General features: G+C 41.7%; 1 protein-coding gene, 1 non-coding gene and 1 pseudogene across 6 annotated transcripts in view; 2 read left to right on the top strand and 1 right to left on the bottom strand.

Moving 5' to 3' along the window:
* Positions 1-9,220, bottom strand: part of UNC13B (unc-13 homolog B) — a 205,218-nt gene extending 195,998 nt beyond the window's left edge. For all 5 annotated transcript variants that reach the window (XM_045840120.1, XM_045840121.1, XM_045840122.1 and 2 more), the window contains exon 1: positions 8,902-9,220. In XM_045840120.1, the coding sequence (XP_045696076.1) occupies positions 8,902-8,923 (22 nt within the window). In that variant the 5' untranslated portion in view covers positions 8,924-9,220. The remainder of the gene's footprint in view (positions 1-8,901) is intronic.
* LOC123820303 lies at positions 7,241-7,375 on the top strand. The gene has a single exon (XR_006785937.1). It is a non-coding gene; the product is annotated as a small nucleolar RNA SNORA41 (small nucleolar RNA).
* Positions 9,221-11,561: 2,341 nt separating the features above from the next.
* Positions 11,562-12,051, top strand: LOC123819656 (annotated as a pseudogene).
* The last annotated feature ends 4,798 nt before the right edge of the window (positions 12,052-16,849 follow it).

The raw sequence follows: 16,849 nt of genomic DNA, 5'->3' as shown, positions 1-16,849 counted from the left end.
GGTCTGTCTCATTCCCCAGTTGTTCCCAGTTTATCCACACGCAGATGTGGAACTCCCTGGTCCTCCAGCCACTGCCTTGCTGGGCATCCTCTCTGCCCCAGCTGTCCATCTCCAGCCATCCTACCAGCCTGAATGAATATTTCTTCTTTAACTCCTTGGTTGTCAGACTTCCATACAGTTAAATTTGGGGGGGCACTTCTGGTTGTTTTTTTCTTTTAACATTTGTTGTTGTCCTTCTTTTGGTTGTGTGAGGAGGCAAAGTGTATCTAGCTATGCCTCCATCTTGGCCAGAAGTCCACTATAATATTGTTTATAATAGAAAATGAAAAAATTAGACTTCCAGCAAGATGGAGGCATAGGTGGATGCACCGTACGTCCACGCACAACCAAGATTAGAACAACAACAATTTAGAGGTAGAATAACACCCAGAACTGACAGAGAATTTATCTGAATGGAAGTTGGACAGCCAAGAAGTTGAAGTAGACCCATTCATCCAGACCGGTAGGAGGGACAGAGAGGAGCAGCTGGGCACGGGTCGCAGCCCGGGTCGCAGTTCGGAGAGCAGAGAGCAGTGGGCACATAAGGCAACCAGGAGCGCATAAGGCATCTGGGGCGCACAAGATCACAGCAGGTGGACCCTGAGTACGCAAGCGGGAACTGGTGGACCCAGTGAGGCTGCAATTGTGGACCAGGGCAGAACGCACAACCCAGGATCCCAGAGAAGGGACTGAGATCCCAGGAGAACAGAGCTACTGCCATTGCCCCCCCCCGGCCCCCACATACAATGTCACAATCTAGCGACTGGGGTGCCCAGCCCTGGTGAACACCTAAGGCTCCATCCCTCACCATAACAGGAGCAACCAGACCAAAAAAAAAAAAAAAAGAGAGAGAGAGAAACAAAGAGAGAGAGAGATGTCTCAAACAGAAAAACAGATCAATGCCCCAGGGCTCATCCTTTTGAGTGACCAAAGGATTGCCAATCTATCAGATGCACAGTTCAAAACACTGGTGATCAGGAAGCCCACAGAATTGGTTGATTTGGGGCGCAAATTACATGAAAAAATGCAGGTTACCATAAAAGAGATGAAGGAAGATGCACGGAGAACCAATGTGATGGGAAGGAAACTGGGACTCAAAATAATAGAGTGGACCAGAAGGAAGAAAAAAAAAAAACCAAACAGGAAAGAATGAAGAAATAAGAATTCAAAAAACGAGGAGAAGCTTAGGAACCTCCAGGACATCTTTAAACGTTCCAACATCCAAATTATAGGGCTACCAGAAGGGGAAGAGGAAAAGCAACAGATTGAGCATGTATTTGAACAAATGATAAAGGAGAACTTCCCCATTCTGGCAAAGGAAATAGACTTCCAGGAAATCCAGGAAGCTCAGAGGGCCCCAAAGAAGTTGGACCCAAGAAGAAACACACCAACGCACATCATAATTACATTAGCCAAGGTAAAAATGAAGGAGAGAATCCTAGAAGCAGCAAGAGATAAGGGGACAGTAACCTACAAAGGAGTTCCCATCAGACTGTCAGCTGATTTCTCCAAAGAGACCTTACAGGCAAGAAGGGGCTGGAAAGAAATATTCCAAGTCATGAAAGACAAGGACCTATATCCCAGATTACTCTATCCAGCAAAGCTTTCATTTAGAATGGAAGGGCAGATAAAGTGCTTCTCAGATAAAGTCAAGTTAAAGGAGTTCATCATCACCAAGCCCTTATTTTAGGAAATGTTAAAGGGACTTATCTAAGAAAAGAAGATAAAGAAAAAACATGTATAGTAAAAGGACAGCAAACTCACAATTATTAACAACCACACCTAAAGCAAAACCAAAAGAAACTAAGCAAACAACTAGAACAGGAACAGAACCACAGAAATGGAGATCACATGGAGGGTTAGCAACAGGGGAGTGGGAGGAGGAGAGAGGGGGAAAAGGTACAGAGAATAAGTAGCATAGATTGTAGGCTGAAAATAGATAGGGGGAGGGTAAGAATAGTATGGAAAATCTAGAAGCTAAAGAACTTATAAGTATGACACATGGACATGACTAAAGGGGGGATATGGGTGGGAGAGGGTATACAGGGTGGAGGGGAGTGAAGGGAGAAAATGGGACAACTGTAATAGCATAATCAATAAAATATATTAAGAAAAAAGAAAATGAAAAAATTCTAAATGTTCATCAATATGAAAAGAATTAAATTGCATACATTCTAATGGAATACTCCACAGAGATTAAAAAGAATAATGTAAACTCACATAAGCTGATAGGCAAATATGACAATTTTTTTTAAAGTTGAATATTATCACATCCAATTACAGTATGTATATGTGCATATGTAGTGAAAATTTCTAGAATATGCAAGAAACAGTAAAAGTAGTTACCTCTGGAGAGTGAAAATAAGGATTGGAGACATGAGAAGTTTTTCCTCTTCATATCCTAAAGTGGTTAAGTTTCTTATGCATACTCCATTATAATAAGGACAAAACAATGAAAGTAATGAACAAACAAGTTAACAATGGTGTTGAGGCAGTGTTAGGACAAAGGCCACTTTTATTTGCCCTTTAGTTTCCTTTTTATACTCTTATGCATTTTCTTAATTTTCTATGATTAACAATATATTAGCATATCTTGCTTTTCAAATCCCTAAAGCTATTATTTGTTTTTTATTTTTTAAGTCAAGTGTGATCACTTCTGGTTCAAATTAGAGGAGGAAAACACATAGTTCAATTATGAACACTGTGGCAATTATAAAAACATATGGAGAGATTCAATTCTGAAAATGCTTTTGTTTATAGAAACTAGTCAGGAACACCAAGAGAGTGAAGTTAAAGAAAAATCTTGATTTAGTTTAGTTTACTGGAGTAGCTCATGTCGAACTGGTGCCTATGAAAGCAAAAAGATATCAGTATTCTGAAGCTGTGCCAAACATTTGCAGAAAGATTAAGTAATATCTATAAAAGGGTGGGGTTCTTAAAAAGATTTTATATATTTTATTTTTAGACAGAGAGGAAGGGAGGGAGAAAGAGAGGGAAAGAAACTTTAATGTGTGGTTGCCTCTCATGTGCAAACTACTGGGGACCTGGCCCACAACCCAGGCATGTGCCCTGACTGGGAATTGAACCAGTGACCCTGTGGTTTACAAGCCAGCAATCAGTCCATTAAGCCATACCAGCCAAGGCAAAAGGGTGGTTTTTAAAAGTTTTTTTCAAGTCTAACCTCAACACTCAACATGGACATCCCTTTTAGAACACTCTTACCACTCATTCAAATTCTGCTTCAAGTATCCTGTGTCAAAAATTCCTTGCACTTTCAGTCAATATGGCAGCATAGGTAGATATAGCTTGTGTCTTTGCACAACCACATCAAAATTACCACTAAAATATAGAACAACCATCACTCAGAACTGTCAGAAATTAAGTTGAATGGTACTCTGACAACTAGAGAATTAAAGAAACCACATCCATTCAGACTGGTAGGAGGGTCACAGACACAGAACAGGCTGGTCCCTCACCGACTTGTGGTGGATAAAAATTCAGAAGGGTTATCTCAGGAGCAAGGAGTCCCAGTCCTACACCAGGGACCCTCAGGCAGGGTTTCAATGCCAGGAAGATAAGTCCCCACAACTTCTGCCTTCAAAAACCATTGAATCAGTAGAAGAAACTGATCAGTAGAAGCAGTAGAAGAAACTGCTGGAGCCCCAAGAAGTTCCTCTTAAAAAATCCACACACAGACTCACCTACTCAGACTCACTCACTCTGAGCTCTAGCACCAGGGTAGCAGCTTGAAAGACACCAATGATATACAGGGAGAAACTGAAGTGTCTGGTATCAAGGAAGCAGAAGCCATTGTCCCTTTTCTAAACCCTCCTCCACAGAGCAGTGAAGCTGGTGCCATATCTGAGACTCCATCAGCCTCACTAACACTGTTTGACCAGCCTTGCTGACCTCCAGAGACTCTGCCCCACCCAATTTACAGGCCCATCCAAGCTGCTTTTCCATATGAATGGCTGGTCTTAGCTCCTGCTTCTCAACTTCCTAAATCCTATCAAACAAGCAACAGCTGGCCTCAGAGACTCCCAGGCCCAACACCAGCAGCAGTCAGCCTAGATTCATAGCTTGCCTTTGCCTGGGAATCTCCAAGCCCAGCACAGGTAACAGCCATCTCAGATTGCTTTATAGCTCAGGCAGGGTGGCCCTGGGTAAAACACAGTGGGGGTGCTGACCTTGGCCTGCACCACCTGGGAACCCCAAGGCCAGTGCACCCAGTGGACAACTACAGACCATGTTGGAGCACCACCACCCTGCCCCAGCACAGCTGATCCTACTTGGAGGGTGGGTTGGTGGCCGGCAGTCACAGCCAATCCTTGCTACTGACTGGCCTTGGTAAATCCCTCCCATTGATTTGCCAATAGCAACCAAGGCCCCACTACAAGAGGAGGATGTACTCAGCCCACACATAGGGCTCTCACTGCTTACCCAGTGATAGGGGAGGCTATGTCACTGGACCCTACAGGACACCTACATTAGATCACACTACCAAGACACAGATTCAAAGCAGCTCTACCTAATACATAGAAACAAACACAGGGAGGCTGCCAAAACAAGAGACAAAGAAACATGGCCCAAATGAAAGCACAGATCAAAACTCCAAACAAAGAGCTCAACAAAATGGAGATAAGCAATCTATCAGATGCAGAGTTCAAAACACTGGTTATAAGGATGCTCAAGAAACTTAGTGAGGGCCTCAGCATCATAAAAAAGACCCAGTCAGAAACAAAGAATACAGTGATGGAAATAAAGAACAATTTACAGGGAAACAACAGTAGAGTGGATGAAGCCAAGAATCAAATCAATGATATGAACATAAGGAAGCAAAAAACAACCAATCAGAACAAGAAAAAAAAAAAAGAATCCAAAAAATCAAGGATCGTATAAGCAGCCTCTGGGACAACTTCAAGAGTTCCAACATCTTCATCATAGGGGTGCCAGAAGGAGAAGAGAAAGAGCAAGAAATTGGAAATGTATTTGAAAAAATAATGAAAAAAAAAGTTCCCTAATTTAGTGAAAGAAATAGACATGCAAATCCAGGAAGCACAGAAAATCCGAAACAAGATGGATGCAAAGAAGCCCACTCCAGGGCACATCATAATTAAAATGCCAAAAGTTAAAGAGAGAACTTTAAAAGCAGCAAGAGAAAAGAAGTTAGTTACCCACAGGGGGGTTCCCATAAGACTGTCAGCTGATTTCTCAGAAGAAACTTTGCAGATTAGTGGGATTGGCAAGAAATATTCAAAATCATGAAAAGCAAGAACTTACAACCAAGATTGCTCTACCCAGCAAAGATATCATTTAGAATCAAAGGGGAGATAATGAGCTTTGCAGACAAGAAAAATCTAAAGGAGTTCATCATCACCAAACTATTTTAAAAAAATGTCAAAGGAACTTATTTGAGAAAAAGATCAATACTATGAACAATAAAATGGCAAAAAATACAATTCTATCAACAATTGAATCTAAAAAAAACAAATTAAGCAAATAAGAAAAACAGAGGCAGAATCATGGATACAGAGAGCATTTTGCATGGATGCCAAATTGGAAGGGGCTGTGGGGAAATGGGTGATGAGGTGAGGGGATTAAGAAGTACAAATAAGTAGTTACAGAATAGCCATGGGGATGTAAAGTACAGTATAGGAAATGGAGTGGCCAAAGAACTTATACTCATGACCCATGGACATGAACAATGGTGGGGGATTGCCTGAAGAGTGAGTGGTGCTGGGTGGAATAGAATCAAACGGGGGCGGGGGGGGGGGGCAGAATCAGGACAACTGTAATAGCATAATTAATAAAATATAATTTAAAAAAATAAAAATAATCCTCATTAGTAGTCCTTTCTATTTGTTAAGAACAACCCTAATTGATAAAGTTCTTCCTTACATTAAGCTAATATCTAATTTCCTACAATTTTCAATGATTGGTCAACTTGTCCCAATTCTGTCCTCTGGAACAACAGTTTTTTAAAACTATTTTCATCTATTATGATCCTCTCCCTCTTAAATTTTCTCAAAACTAAACCTCTTGATTCTTCAAATGACTTCTACACCCTCCATTATTCTAACCATTCTCCTCTGAAGAAATTCTAGCTTCTAAATGTGCCTCTTGGAATCAAATACTCCCAGTGATCACAAAATTCCAGATCTTACTGGACCAGTGCTATTATCACCTTTGTGTAGGTCACCATGAGAATAACAGTACAAGTCTAGGAGCCAGGCCATTTATAATCCATTGACAATTCAGTGGCACTGTTCAGACCATAAGTAATTTATGTTTTTAAGAGTTTAAAGTGTGTAGAAAGGTAAGATGACTGAGGAATTGAGGAAATTTTCAACAAACAATGTAGATTATAAACTTGAAAAGGAAGAACACATTTTTGATAAGCAGAAAATACAGAAAGAAAACTATTTTGGGAATACAAATCCAGGACAGTGAAGAGACAGGAATGAACCAAGTTAATACTACAGCAAACTACCTGTATACAGATAAGCACAAATAGAACCAAAAAGGAGGGCTGGAGTCAGACTACTTACATTAAGAGCCCTTAACCTGAATGATTGAAGGGTTAGATCAAGAAATTGATTTCTTAATTGAGATGGTCAGGATGATTAAAATCAATATCAGTTTGCCAATTTCTACCTCAAATCAAAGACTGCTTGAATTTTGACTACAAAAAAAATGTTTCTGATTCAATTCTACCCCAAAAAATGAACAGAAATTGAGTTGTTCTACCATATCATTACACAGGCTTCTTTCAGAACATGAATAACATTCCTAACTGCTAAAATATGATGCAAGGAATTCATTTTAGAAAGATTTATTTTGATCCATTTCTGTAGGTTTCCTCAGGATGAATAATATGCCATTTAATATGAATACTTCTATATAAGGTTGCTGCCTGTTTCAGTAATTAATAATCTTCAGGATCTCCATTCAAAAGACAATGACCTGCTGGTCTCCAATCCCGCAGGTTCAAAAGAAGAGAAATTTCACTAATGAACGTCAAAAGGTTAAGATGTTAGCTAAACAGCAGAATTTCTAGACATGAATGTTGCCCAATATACAATAAATAAAACAACAGCACCTTCTTTGAAGTGATTTAATAGTGTTCCTGCCTAAAGACTTTTTCATAAGGACTAGCTTTGTAATACGGTGTGGCAGTAGAGATTTAAACTGTCCAAGAGTCTTCCACAGCTACTGGTCTGCCGCTGTTCTTGTGGTGGCAGTTGTGACATTCCTCTGTGGGAAAGGAAGTGTTACATGATTAAACACCTCTTCCTTAGCAAAACAGAAAATGAGCATATATGTGTGACAAACACAAGATGTGTTCTTTAGTTTTGTGTGGCTTAGAGATAATCCCTTTTGAAACAAATTAAGATTTGTCACGTGTCTTGGATTAGGTTAAAAAATGAAATATTTGAGTAAAAGAAAACCATCCAAGAGTCATTGCAAAACCCAACCTCCCAAATCCTGCTACTCAACAGCAGGGATCTGAAGGAATAAATAGACTCCCAGCTGCTGACAGACATGTCATTCTAAAAGCAAATCAAATTCTCATTAATGAAAAAACAACCATGAAAGAAAAAAAATCTGTGTCTCATAATCCCCAGAAATAGTCAAATCCATTTTAGGTTAATGCAGATTTAACAAAACAGTGGACGAGAACAGAGAAAAGCAGTTCTGTTCGTCAGCAGCTGGGGGAAAATACTTATCAGAGAGATCACAAACAATGCTTCTAATCCACAGGGCCAGAAGAAACATGAACTCTAACTCACCAGTAAAAAAAGGTTCAACCAGGAAAAGACTCTCATAGATCAATTCTCTCTCACACTCACAAGCCACTTTATTCCATCTTATTCAACACACCTTATTCCACCTTATTCAGGTGTGACAGGCTGTAACTTGGAATTTCCCAAGATCAAATTCAACAGGTAATCCAAATCTTGCTTTTTCTAATCAAATAATCTCTAAAATCACAGTCCCTGCATTCATTCAAAACCAGCGTTGATCTTCTACTATGTCAAGCACGAGGAATACAAAAACCTGTAAGAAACAGTCTCTGCCCTCTTGGAGCTTAGTCCATGCACCTTGCCTCATCTTAAACCCCAAAGCCCTTGTCTTAAAATAGCCTCTTAGATGGATCAAGTGTCCTCAGTGAAAAAGCAATAACGGCCCTTCACCTTTAATTACTGTGACAGAAGCTAAGTAAATCAATCAATCACATTTCTTAGGCTCTGCTCTGGAAGGAGAGAAGCCAACACACCTTTGCAAGTGGAATATGAGAATCAGCTTAGCCTAGAAGACTATGCGGAACGAGCAGGGGACCAGAGGCAAGCAATAGAGGGGTGCAAGCCAAGAAACACACTGGAAGAAGGGATGTGACAGCTGTCCCACTACGCGTTCAGAGAGTGATTTAAAAAGAAGAAAGATCCTGCTACTAAACCGATTGTAGTTTTAAGGTGCCGGGAAGAGAAAGAAAAGAATGAGAGAGACTGCCCACTACTGACAGACCCCAACTATCCTCGACCTCCTGGCTCAGTCCACTCTCACTGGAGGAGAGCGCCCATCACTGTTTAATAGGATCTGGGCCTGCCAGCCAACAACAGTCACATGGCCACCGGAATGGAGAGGTAACAGTCCCTTCACAGGAACAAGAGGAAAAACAAGAGTAGAAAGAACTCTTTAAATGTTTATAGATAAGTTAATATAATTTTCCCCAAGGACAGACAGGAAGTGAAGTTTGGAAACGATGGTAACCCTACGTCCACTGGAAGCGTGTGGGGACCTCTCAGCGACCCCTGCCTCACCCTACCCCACCCTACCCTACCCCTAAGGCCGCGTACTTACCACGCACGCAGAGCAGCGACATGTTCGAGGTGACGGCGTGACTCCACCGCGCCTCTGAGGGGTCGCCGCACTCTCTTCCCTTTCAGCAGGTGCCGGGGCTGCTCCTTCTATCGGCCCCAAGGGTCTGGCCGCCGTTCATGGTCCCCGTCGCAGGCAGCGTTCTGCCACTCCCTCAGACCCGCTCCAATTCTCACCGTCTGAGGGGGTTCCTGATAACTGTGAGTACCAGCCGGCAGGCGGGGGACTGGGCGCGGCACCAAGGCGCCATCGTTGGGAGGCAGGAGCAACCGGGACTCCCTCCCACCACTCCACCCGGGATCCGTGCGAGCGCCTGCACAGAGCCAACCCGTGGCGCCCAGCCTCCCAGCCAATCAACTCACGCCCAGTCCACAGACCCCGCCCCCCAAGCACGTAGGAGGCGGAGTCTCCCCCTTTCTCTACGGGCAAGAATGAAGGAATCTCCGCCCCCTAAGAGGCTTAACCCAGGGAGGGGCGGGGCTTCCCCTCACCTGTATGAAGTGGGAATGAAGCTCTCTTCTCCTCCCGCGTGGGCGGGCTTCCTCCCCAAAACAGGTTCTTCTCATTGAAGAATTTCCATTGAACTTCATTAAAGGGTCTGTCCCTTGGCTGATGGAGTACTTATCGGTAATAATTTTAAAACATCTGTACCACACAGCGGGGATGTTTTTAATTAGCAACGACGCCAAAAAAAAAAAAAAAGTCTGAAGACCTCAGTTGTTATCTAGACGTTTCTTCATGTTCGCCATTGTGTCTCCAATGTCTGGATACTGCCAAGTATATTGTAATCAGTTCAAAATTACCTACTGATTGAAGGATGAAGGGAACAAGGTTTTTTATGCTGGGGACTTCTGGCAAGAAGATGTATGCACTTGTGAAGGAAGGGAAAAAGAACAGAGCAGGAAACAGGAAAACACGTGGTATGATGTACAGGTCCAACTTCTCTCACCCCAAATTCTGATCTAACTGGTTTGGGATAGAATTAAGGCATTCTATTTTTTAAAAAGCTCCCCCAGATAATTCTAATGTGATGCCAGGTTTCGGACTATGTGCTTTTTAATGCCTCATTAGCCCAGCCCGGCTGTGCAAACTCTGGGCACCATAGGATTGACAGGAAGGGTCTGTCAATCTAATCAGGTCCTTGCCTTCCAAAAGCAAACCTAGCCACAATATGATACCTCCCAATGGAATAGGTGGTATGAGAAAGTGACACTAGGAGCCTTAAGAAGAAAAGGAGAAGACTTGATCTTTCTAGTGTTTATCCAAATTTGGAGCAATACATTGAAGAAGACTTTAAATAGGGTGCTCAGACAGCCTAGTTGACAGAAATGCCTGACCCTAAGTATAATGGCCAGGCATGGGTAAACACAGCTCACCTCCTCACACAACCACATCAAAATTACAACTGAATTACAGAACAATCACCACTCAGAACTGTCAGAAACTGAGTTGAATGGAAGTCTGACAACTACAGAGTTAAAGAAACCATATCCACTAGACTGATAGGAGGGGCAAAGACAGAATGGGCTGGTCCCACAGCCATGTATGGTGGATAAAAATTCAGCAAGGATATCTTGGGAGTGAGGAGTCCTAGCCCCACACCAGGCCACCTCAGCCCAGGGTTCCAGTGCAAGGAAGATAAGTCCTCAAAAATTCTGGCCACAAAAGCCAGTGGGAATTGAGTCAGTGGAAGAAACTCCTGGAGTCCCAAGCAGTTCTCCTTAAAGAACCCACACACACAGACTTCCGCAAACTCACTCCCTCCGAGCTCCAGCACTGGAGTAGCAGCTTAAAAGGCACCAGTGGTATACAGGGAGGAACTGAAGCATCTGGCATCAAGGCAGGAGCTGAAAGACAGCTTTCTCAGCTTTCTCCCAGACAGAAAGGCGAGCAGAGACCATTGTCACTTTTCTGAACACTCCCTCCCCCCTACAAAACCACGGAGCTTTGAGGCAGGTGCCAAATCTGAGACTCCACCAACTTGGCTAACACGGTTTGCCCCACCCTGGAGATCCTCTGAGGCTCTGTCCCACCCAACTTACAGCTGTTAACGGTGGTTTTTCCATATGAATAGCTGGTCTTGGCTTATGCTTCACAACTTCCTAAATCCTTTCAAACAAGCAAGAGCTGGCCTCAGTGACCCCCACAGCCCTCTCCCTATACCTATTGCTGAGTGGATCCAGACACAGCACTAGCAGCAGCCAGCCTAGATTCACAGCTTGGCTCCACCAGGGACTCTTCAAGCCCAGCACAAGTAACAGCCATCTCAGATTGCTTTATAGCTCAGGCAGGGTGGTGGTGGGCAAAACACAGGTGGGGACTGATCTTGGCTTGCACAACCCTGGAAACCCCAGGGCCTGCTCACCAAATGGACAGCTATAGACCACATTGGAGCACCAATACCCTGCCCCTTCACAGCTGTTATTACTTAGGTTGTATACATGAGGGAAGGCGATGTGGCTGGGAGGTAAAGATTGGCTGAGCAGACCAAGAGTCAATGTCTAAAGATATGATGTAGGCTCTCAGGCATCCCAGTTTACCAGTTGAAAGTTAAAAGGGAAGGTTCAGCTTTCTGTCAGAGGGTAAGTTCAGGTTGAATAACATTTAGCAATCACTGCCTCTACAGAGAACACTCACCACTAATGGCTGGGATTTTGTGCTCAATAGTTCAGAGGCCCCCAGGCAGACTACAAACTGTGACAAAGGGTGTGGAGTCTCTCATTTGCACAGATTGGATCCCTCACAAGTTTACCAAATCAAGAATTCCAGATAAAGTATTTCAGCAGTTCAACTGCAAATTATGAAAAATACAGTGGGGATCCATCCAAAGCACCCTCATAAACTGCATATTGTTACCAGAATAAAAAGTACAAAAAGACATCCATATTGAGGAAAAAATATAATAAAGATGTTTGTATTAGGAAAAGCTCACACTCCCAAGTTTACAAGAACATCCCTTCAGTGAATGCAAACACTGAAAGTGGTTAAACATTTGATAAGAATCAAGCATCTGGGGTTGCCACAAGGACTTCCAGAAGAGGGGCACGTGACTCAGAATACTTCAAGAGCACTGGGGAGTTAGTAGTGCAGTGACATCTAAGCCCCAGGGAACAGGAAGCAATTAAGTCCTAATGACAGAGCAGTTTCTGATTTTAAAAAGTACAAGTCATATTTAAAGACAGTGAGAAAGTGTTCTCATTAAAAAAATATTTTAAATGCTAAAAAGAAAAAAATAAGGTCCTCTGCCCTCTAGGTACTTAACCAGGACCAGTTATACTTATCAGCATGGTAAGTGTATCTTTGGAATCAACTCAAACAGGGATAGAATGCCCAATGCTTAAAAGTTCTTCAACATTTGAATGGAATTCACACTTAGATTTAGCTGAGATGTGGCCAGAAAGTTAGGACTGAGATCCAGAAAATGAGGAGGGAAAGAGGGATCAAAAAAGTAGATAATGAATCTCAAAAGTGTAAGTCCAAAATACCCAAGGTTTGTACTGTTGCCTTCTTGGGAGCCCTCAGGCAGGAGGAGGGTGCTGGGGTAAAAATCTTGTTGCTGGAGGATACTCTACCAAGTTTATGCATATCTTTAAGCCATGCTCTAAGGCCATTAAAAGTTTACCTTTCTTACAAGTTCCTTATCTTTTGAGAAATATCTCCAAATCTCTCCACAAAGAAATTTAAGATGAATAACTCAATTCAACAAATATTTATTAACTATTTTTAGATCAAGCATAGTGAGAAGATGCAAAAGTAAACAAAGCACAGTTCCTATCCTTGAGTAGTTTATAAGGTGATAGAAAAGATCTGTAAGAGATAATAAGGAGAAACAAAACTAGAACAATAAATATGGAACCAAGGGAGGAGAGGGACAAACCTTTTAACACTTCACACAATGTTAAGGAGCTAAGAATGATAGAACTTGGCATACAATGACCCTGAATACAGTAGAGGACCTTCTTTCTTTGTAGCAAAAGATTGGGTGACAAGGAAAGAGGGAGAGAATTTGAAAGTCAGTTTGGCTATGAGGATGATGATACAATTAACTAACAGATAAGAAATCTAGGAGGCAGCCCTGGCTGATGTGACTCAGTGGATTGAATGCTGGCCTGCAAACCAAAAGGTCACCAATTCAATTCCCAGTCAAGGCACATACCTGGGTTGTGGGCCAGGGCTCCAGTAGGGGATGTGTAAGAGACAACCATACATTGATGTTTCTCTCCTTCTCTTTCTCCTTTCCTTCCCCTCCCTCTAAAAATAAATAGATTTTTTTTAAAATCTAGGAGGTATAGGTTTGGGGAGAAAAATTTGTTTCCATTTGGATACATAAAGTTCAAAATTGTGTGGGATATCCTTACAGGTATATACTCATTATGATGGGGAACTCAAATGTTGGAAAAAAATTTGTTTCAGGTAATAATAATTTAGGTAATAATAGGTAATAAGCTTAGTAATCAATATATGTAAAAAGCTATTGTTTCAGGAACTAAAGGTATGACCCACCTTGACTCCAGCAGACTGTAGGCAATTCCACCTTTGTGCCTCAGGAGGAGTGAGAGCAATAAAGATGGTGTCTAAGCTATTGTGCTCCAGGGTGAGATGCCCACCACCCAGGATATAGATAAAGACCACCACCCAAGACCCAGATGAAAGAATGCTGCAGCTTTTTATCTAATTAACTTTTTCCCTGAATTCTAATCCCCTTACCTACACAGGCTCAATAGTTCAGAGGATCAGTTTAAAATGGAATTTAGGGCTTCCAGCCAAGATAGAGACAGAGGTAGATATGCTTCCTGTCATTGTACAACCAAAAAAAGGATAACAATTGATTCAAAATAAAAAACAACCAGAACTGCCAGAAAATCTAACTGTATGGAAGTCCTACAACCAGGAAGTTAAAGAAGAAACATTCATCCAGACTGGTAGGAGGGGACTAGATGGGCAGCTGGGGTGGAGAGGACTCTCGGCTAGCAGACCAGGTTAGTGAGGTAGTGGCTGGTGGACCAGGTGGTCCCACATTCATGTGCAGATAAACCATTGAGACATACCATGCAATCCAGGGTTCCAGTGCAGGGAAATAAACCCTCAAAACCTCTGGCTGTAAAAACCAGTGGGCATTGCAGCAGTGGGAGAAACTCCCAGGCTCACAAAGCCATTGGAGGGGCCTGCAGAGTCCTAGAACATACACAAACATACCCACCTGGGAATCAGCAACAGAAGGGTGCAATTCATTTGTGGGTAGCAGGGGAAATGACTGAAAGTGAGGCAAGAGCCAAGCAAGCGGCATTGTTGCCTCTCTGATCCCTCTCCACAATTCAGTGAAGTGGGTTGCCTGGCCCTGGCAAATACCTAAGGCTCTATCCTTTACAATGTAACAGGTGCACCAAGACAAAGAAATATGGCCCAAATGAAAGAACAGATCAAAACTCTGGAAAAACAGCTAAGTGACAAGGGGATAGCCAACCTATGAGATGCAGAATTGAAAACACTGGTAAATCAGGATGCTCACAGAAATGACTGAACATGGACATAATATAAAGGAAGAAGTAAAAGCTATACTAAGTGAAATAAAGAAAAATGTACAGGGAACCAACAGTAAAGGGAAGGAAACTCAGACTCAAATCAATGATTTGGAACAGAAGGAAGAAATTAGCATTTAACTGGAACAGAATAAAGAAATAAGAATTCAAAAAAATGAGGAGAGACTTAGGAACCTCTCAGACTATTTTAAATGTTCCAATACCTGAATCATAAGAGTGCCAGAAGGAGAAGAGGAAGAGCAAGAAATTAAAAATTTATTTGAAAAAAATAGTGAAGGAAACTTTCCCAATCTGGTGAGGGAAATGGACATGCAAGTCTAGGAAGCACAGAGAGTCCCAAACAAGTTGGATCCAAGGAGGGATGAACCAAGACACATCATAATTGCATTAACCAAAATTAAAAATAAGGAGAGAATTTTCAAAGCAGCAAGAGAAAAGGAAACACTTACCTACAAAGCAGTTCCCATAAGACTATCAGCTGATTCCTTCTGGCCTGTAAGAAAACTTACAGGCAAACAACTAGAACAGGAACAGATTCACAGAAATGGAGGTCACGTGGAGGGTTATCAGCAGGGCAGGGGTAGGGGGAGAATAGGGGGAAAAGTACAGGGAATAAGAAGCATAATTGGTAGGTACAAATAGATAGGGGGGTGTTAAGAATAGCACAGAAAATGGAGAAGCCAAAGAACTTACATGTATAATTCATGGACATGAACTAAGGAGGTGAATGCTGGAGGGAAGCCAGGTGCAGAGCAGAGGGGGATTAAAGGGAGGAAAAATGGGACAACTGTAATAGCATAATCAATAAAATATACTTTAAAAATAAGATGGAATTTAAGATGGTCTGTTAGGGTACAAACCCACTGTCTTCTCATATCGCCAGCCATCTGAATAAAGCACCCATAAAGATTCAATCTCCACCTCTGCTTATTGGGTCTGGTAGGTGACAGACAGCATGAACACTGGCTTTTCTGGTTTCAATTAGACAGTAGATGATATAAAATTGGACCTTGAGAGAGCAATCCAGGCTAGAAATACAGATTTCAATCCATAAAGATATAACAATTTTAATCCCTATTTTTTGATAAAGAAAATGAGGCAAAGCCCAAATTCAAACCCAGCTGTGTCTTTCTAGAGCTCAAGCAGTTAGCCATATCATTATATTGCCTCTCAAGTACTACAGGAATTCAGCAGAATCTGTGAAAGAATACAGACAGGCACCACAGGGGAACTAGCATGTGGAAGAGATGTATCCCAAAGTATAGAAAGGACTGGACATACAAAGATGGATGAAATGGTAATCTGTACACAGAGAATAAGTAACACAAACAAACCAAGAAATGAAAATATTGAACCTGTACAGGTATTTAAGAGTAAGCTGTAAAAGCTTTGATTACTGGTTGCCAGGAGACTATGTAACGAGAAGGTACAAAGGTCAGCTAATATAGAACAGCTGCTTTTAAAGAGTAGGAAGAACTGACATAAAGGGAATGGTGAGAAAAGGAAAACAGGAAAATAAGCAAATTACTTGTACACTCTTCCACCATAAATCTATCTTACCGAAGACTCATTGCACATCTATCTTTTCTTTAGACTCAGAGCTCCTCAACAGTAAGGACATATTTTCCCTATCTTTATCCCTAATACATAGTACAATACCTAACAAAGGTGCCCCCCCCAAATTTGTTGACTAATTTAATAAATGAATGACTTAATGAATGAAATTGTTTTAAGAATTGGTTGCTGTCAAAGATAAACAAAGCTGGATGCTAGTCAAAGTGGTAAGGACAGATTTCAATCAGAAATATACTATTGTAACAGAGAAAATAGCCTGGTGTGAGCTGAACTCGACACTATTTGTACAGAGGTATTTAAAGGGAGAATGAAGGAATAGGGAGGTGCTTGAGGGGGAGAACTCAACAGAGTCAGAGATATGAAAAATTACAAAGAGCTGGCAGGGAGGGGGCTGGTCCACGTAAAACCTATCTGTGTTTGCTAACTAGTGCTTATCAAACTAAAGCTCCTATCCTCCTACAGAGACTGGGAGACAGAGATCCTGTCTTTAAGTGTTGGGTGAAACAAACAGTAAATTTTTTTTTATCAAACTTCGGTTTTCTCAGGCAGGTGCTTTAAGAGAGGCTAGAGTCATCCTAGGGATGCAACTTTGAGATGTTAGAAACCACATTAGTGTTCGTTCAAGTCTTTACAGGATGAGGTAGAAGACAAGTCGAGAATAGGGATCAGAGGACTATGGCTAGATTTTGGCCAACAAGAGAATCTTTGTCGTTACTACATACAGGTTGGGACAAAAGTAAGTTTACGATTATGAGTACAGGAAAAACAGTGTTTATTCTTGTATTATTATTTATTAATTATTGTGTTATTTTCCA

Source organism: Phyllostomus hastatus, unplaced genomic scaffold (assembly GCF_019186645.2).
Source record: "Phyllostomus hastatus isolate PE091 unplaced genomic scaffold, TTU_PhHast_1.1 phas_contig_34, whole genome shotgun sequence".
NCBI classification, from domain to species: Eukaryota; Metazoa; Chordata; class Mammalia; order Chiroptera; family Phyllostomidae; genus Phyllostomus; species Phyllostomus hastatus.
This window is presented reverse-complemented; position numbering and strand designations above follow the sequence as displayed.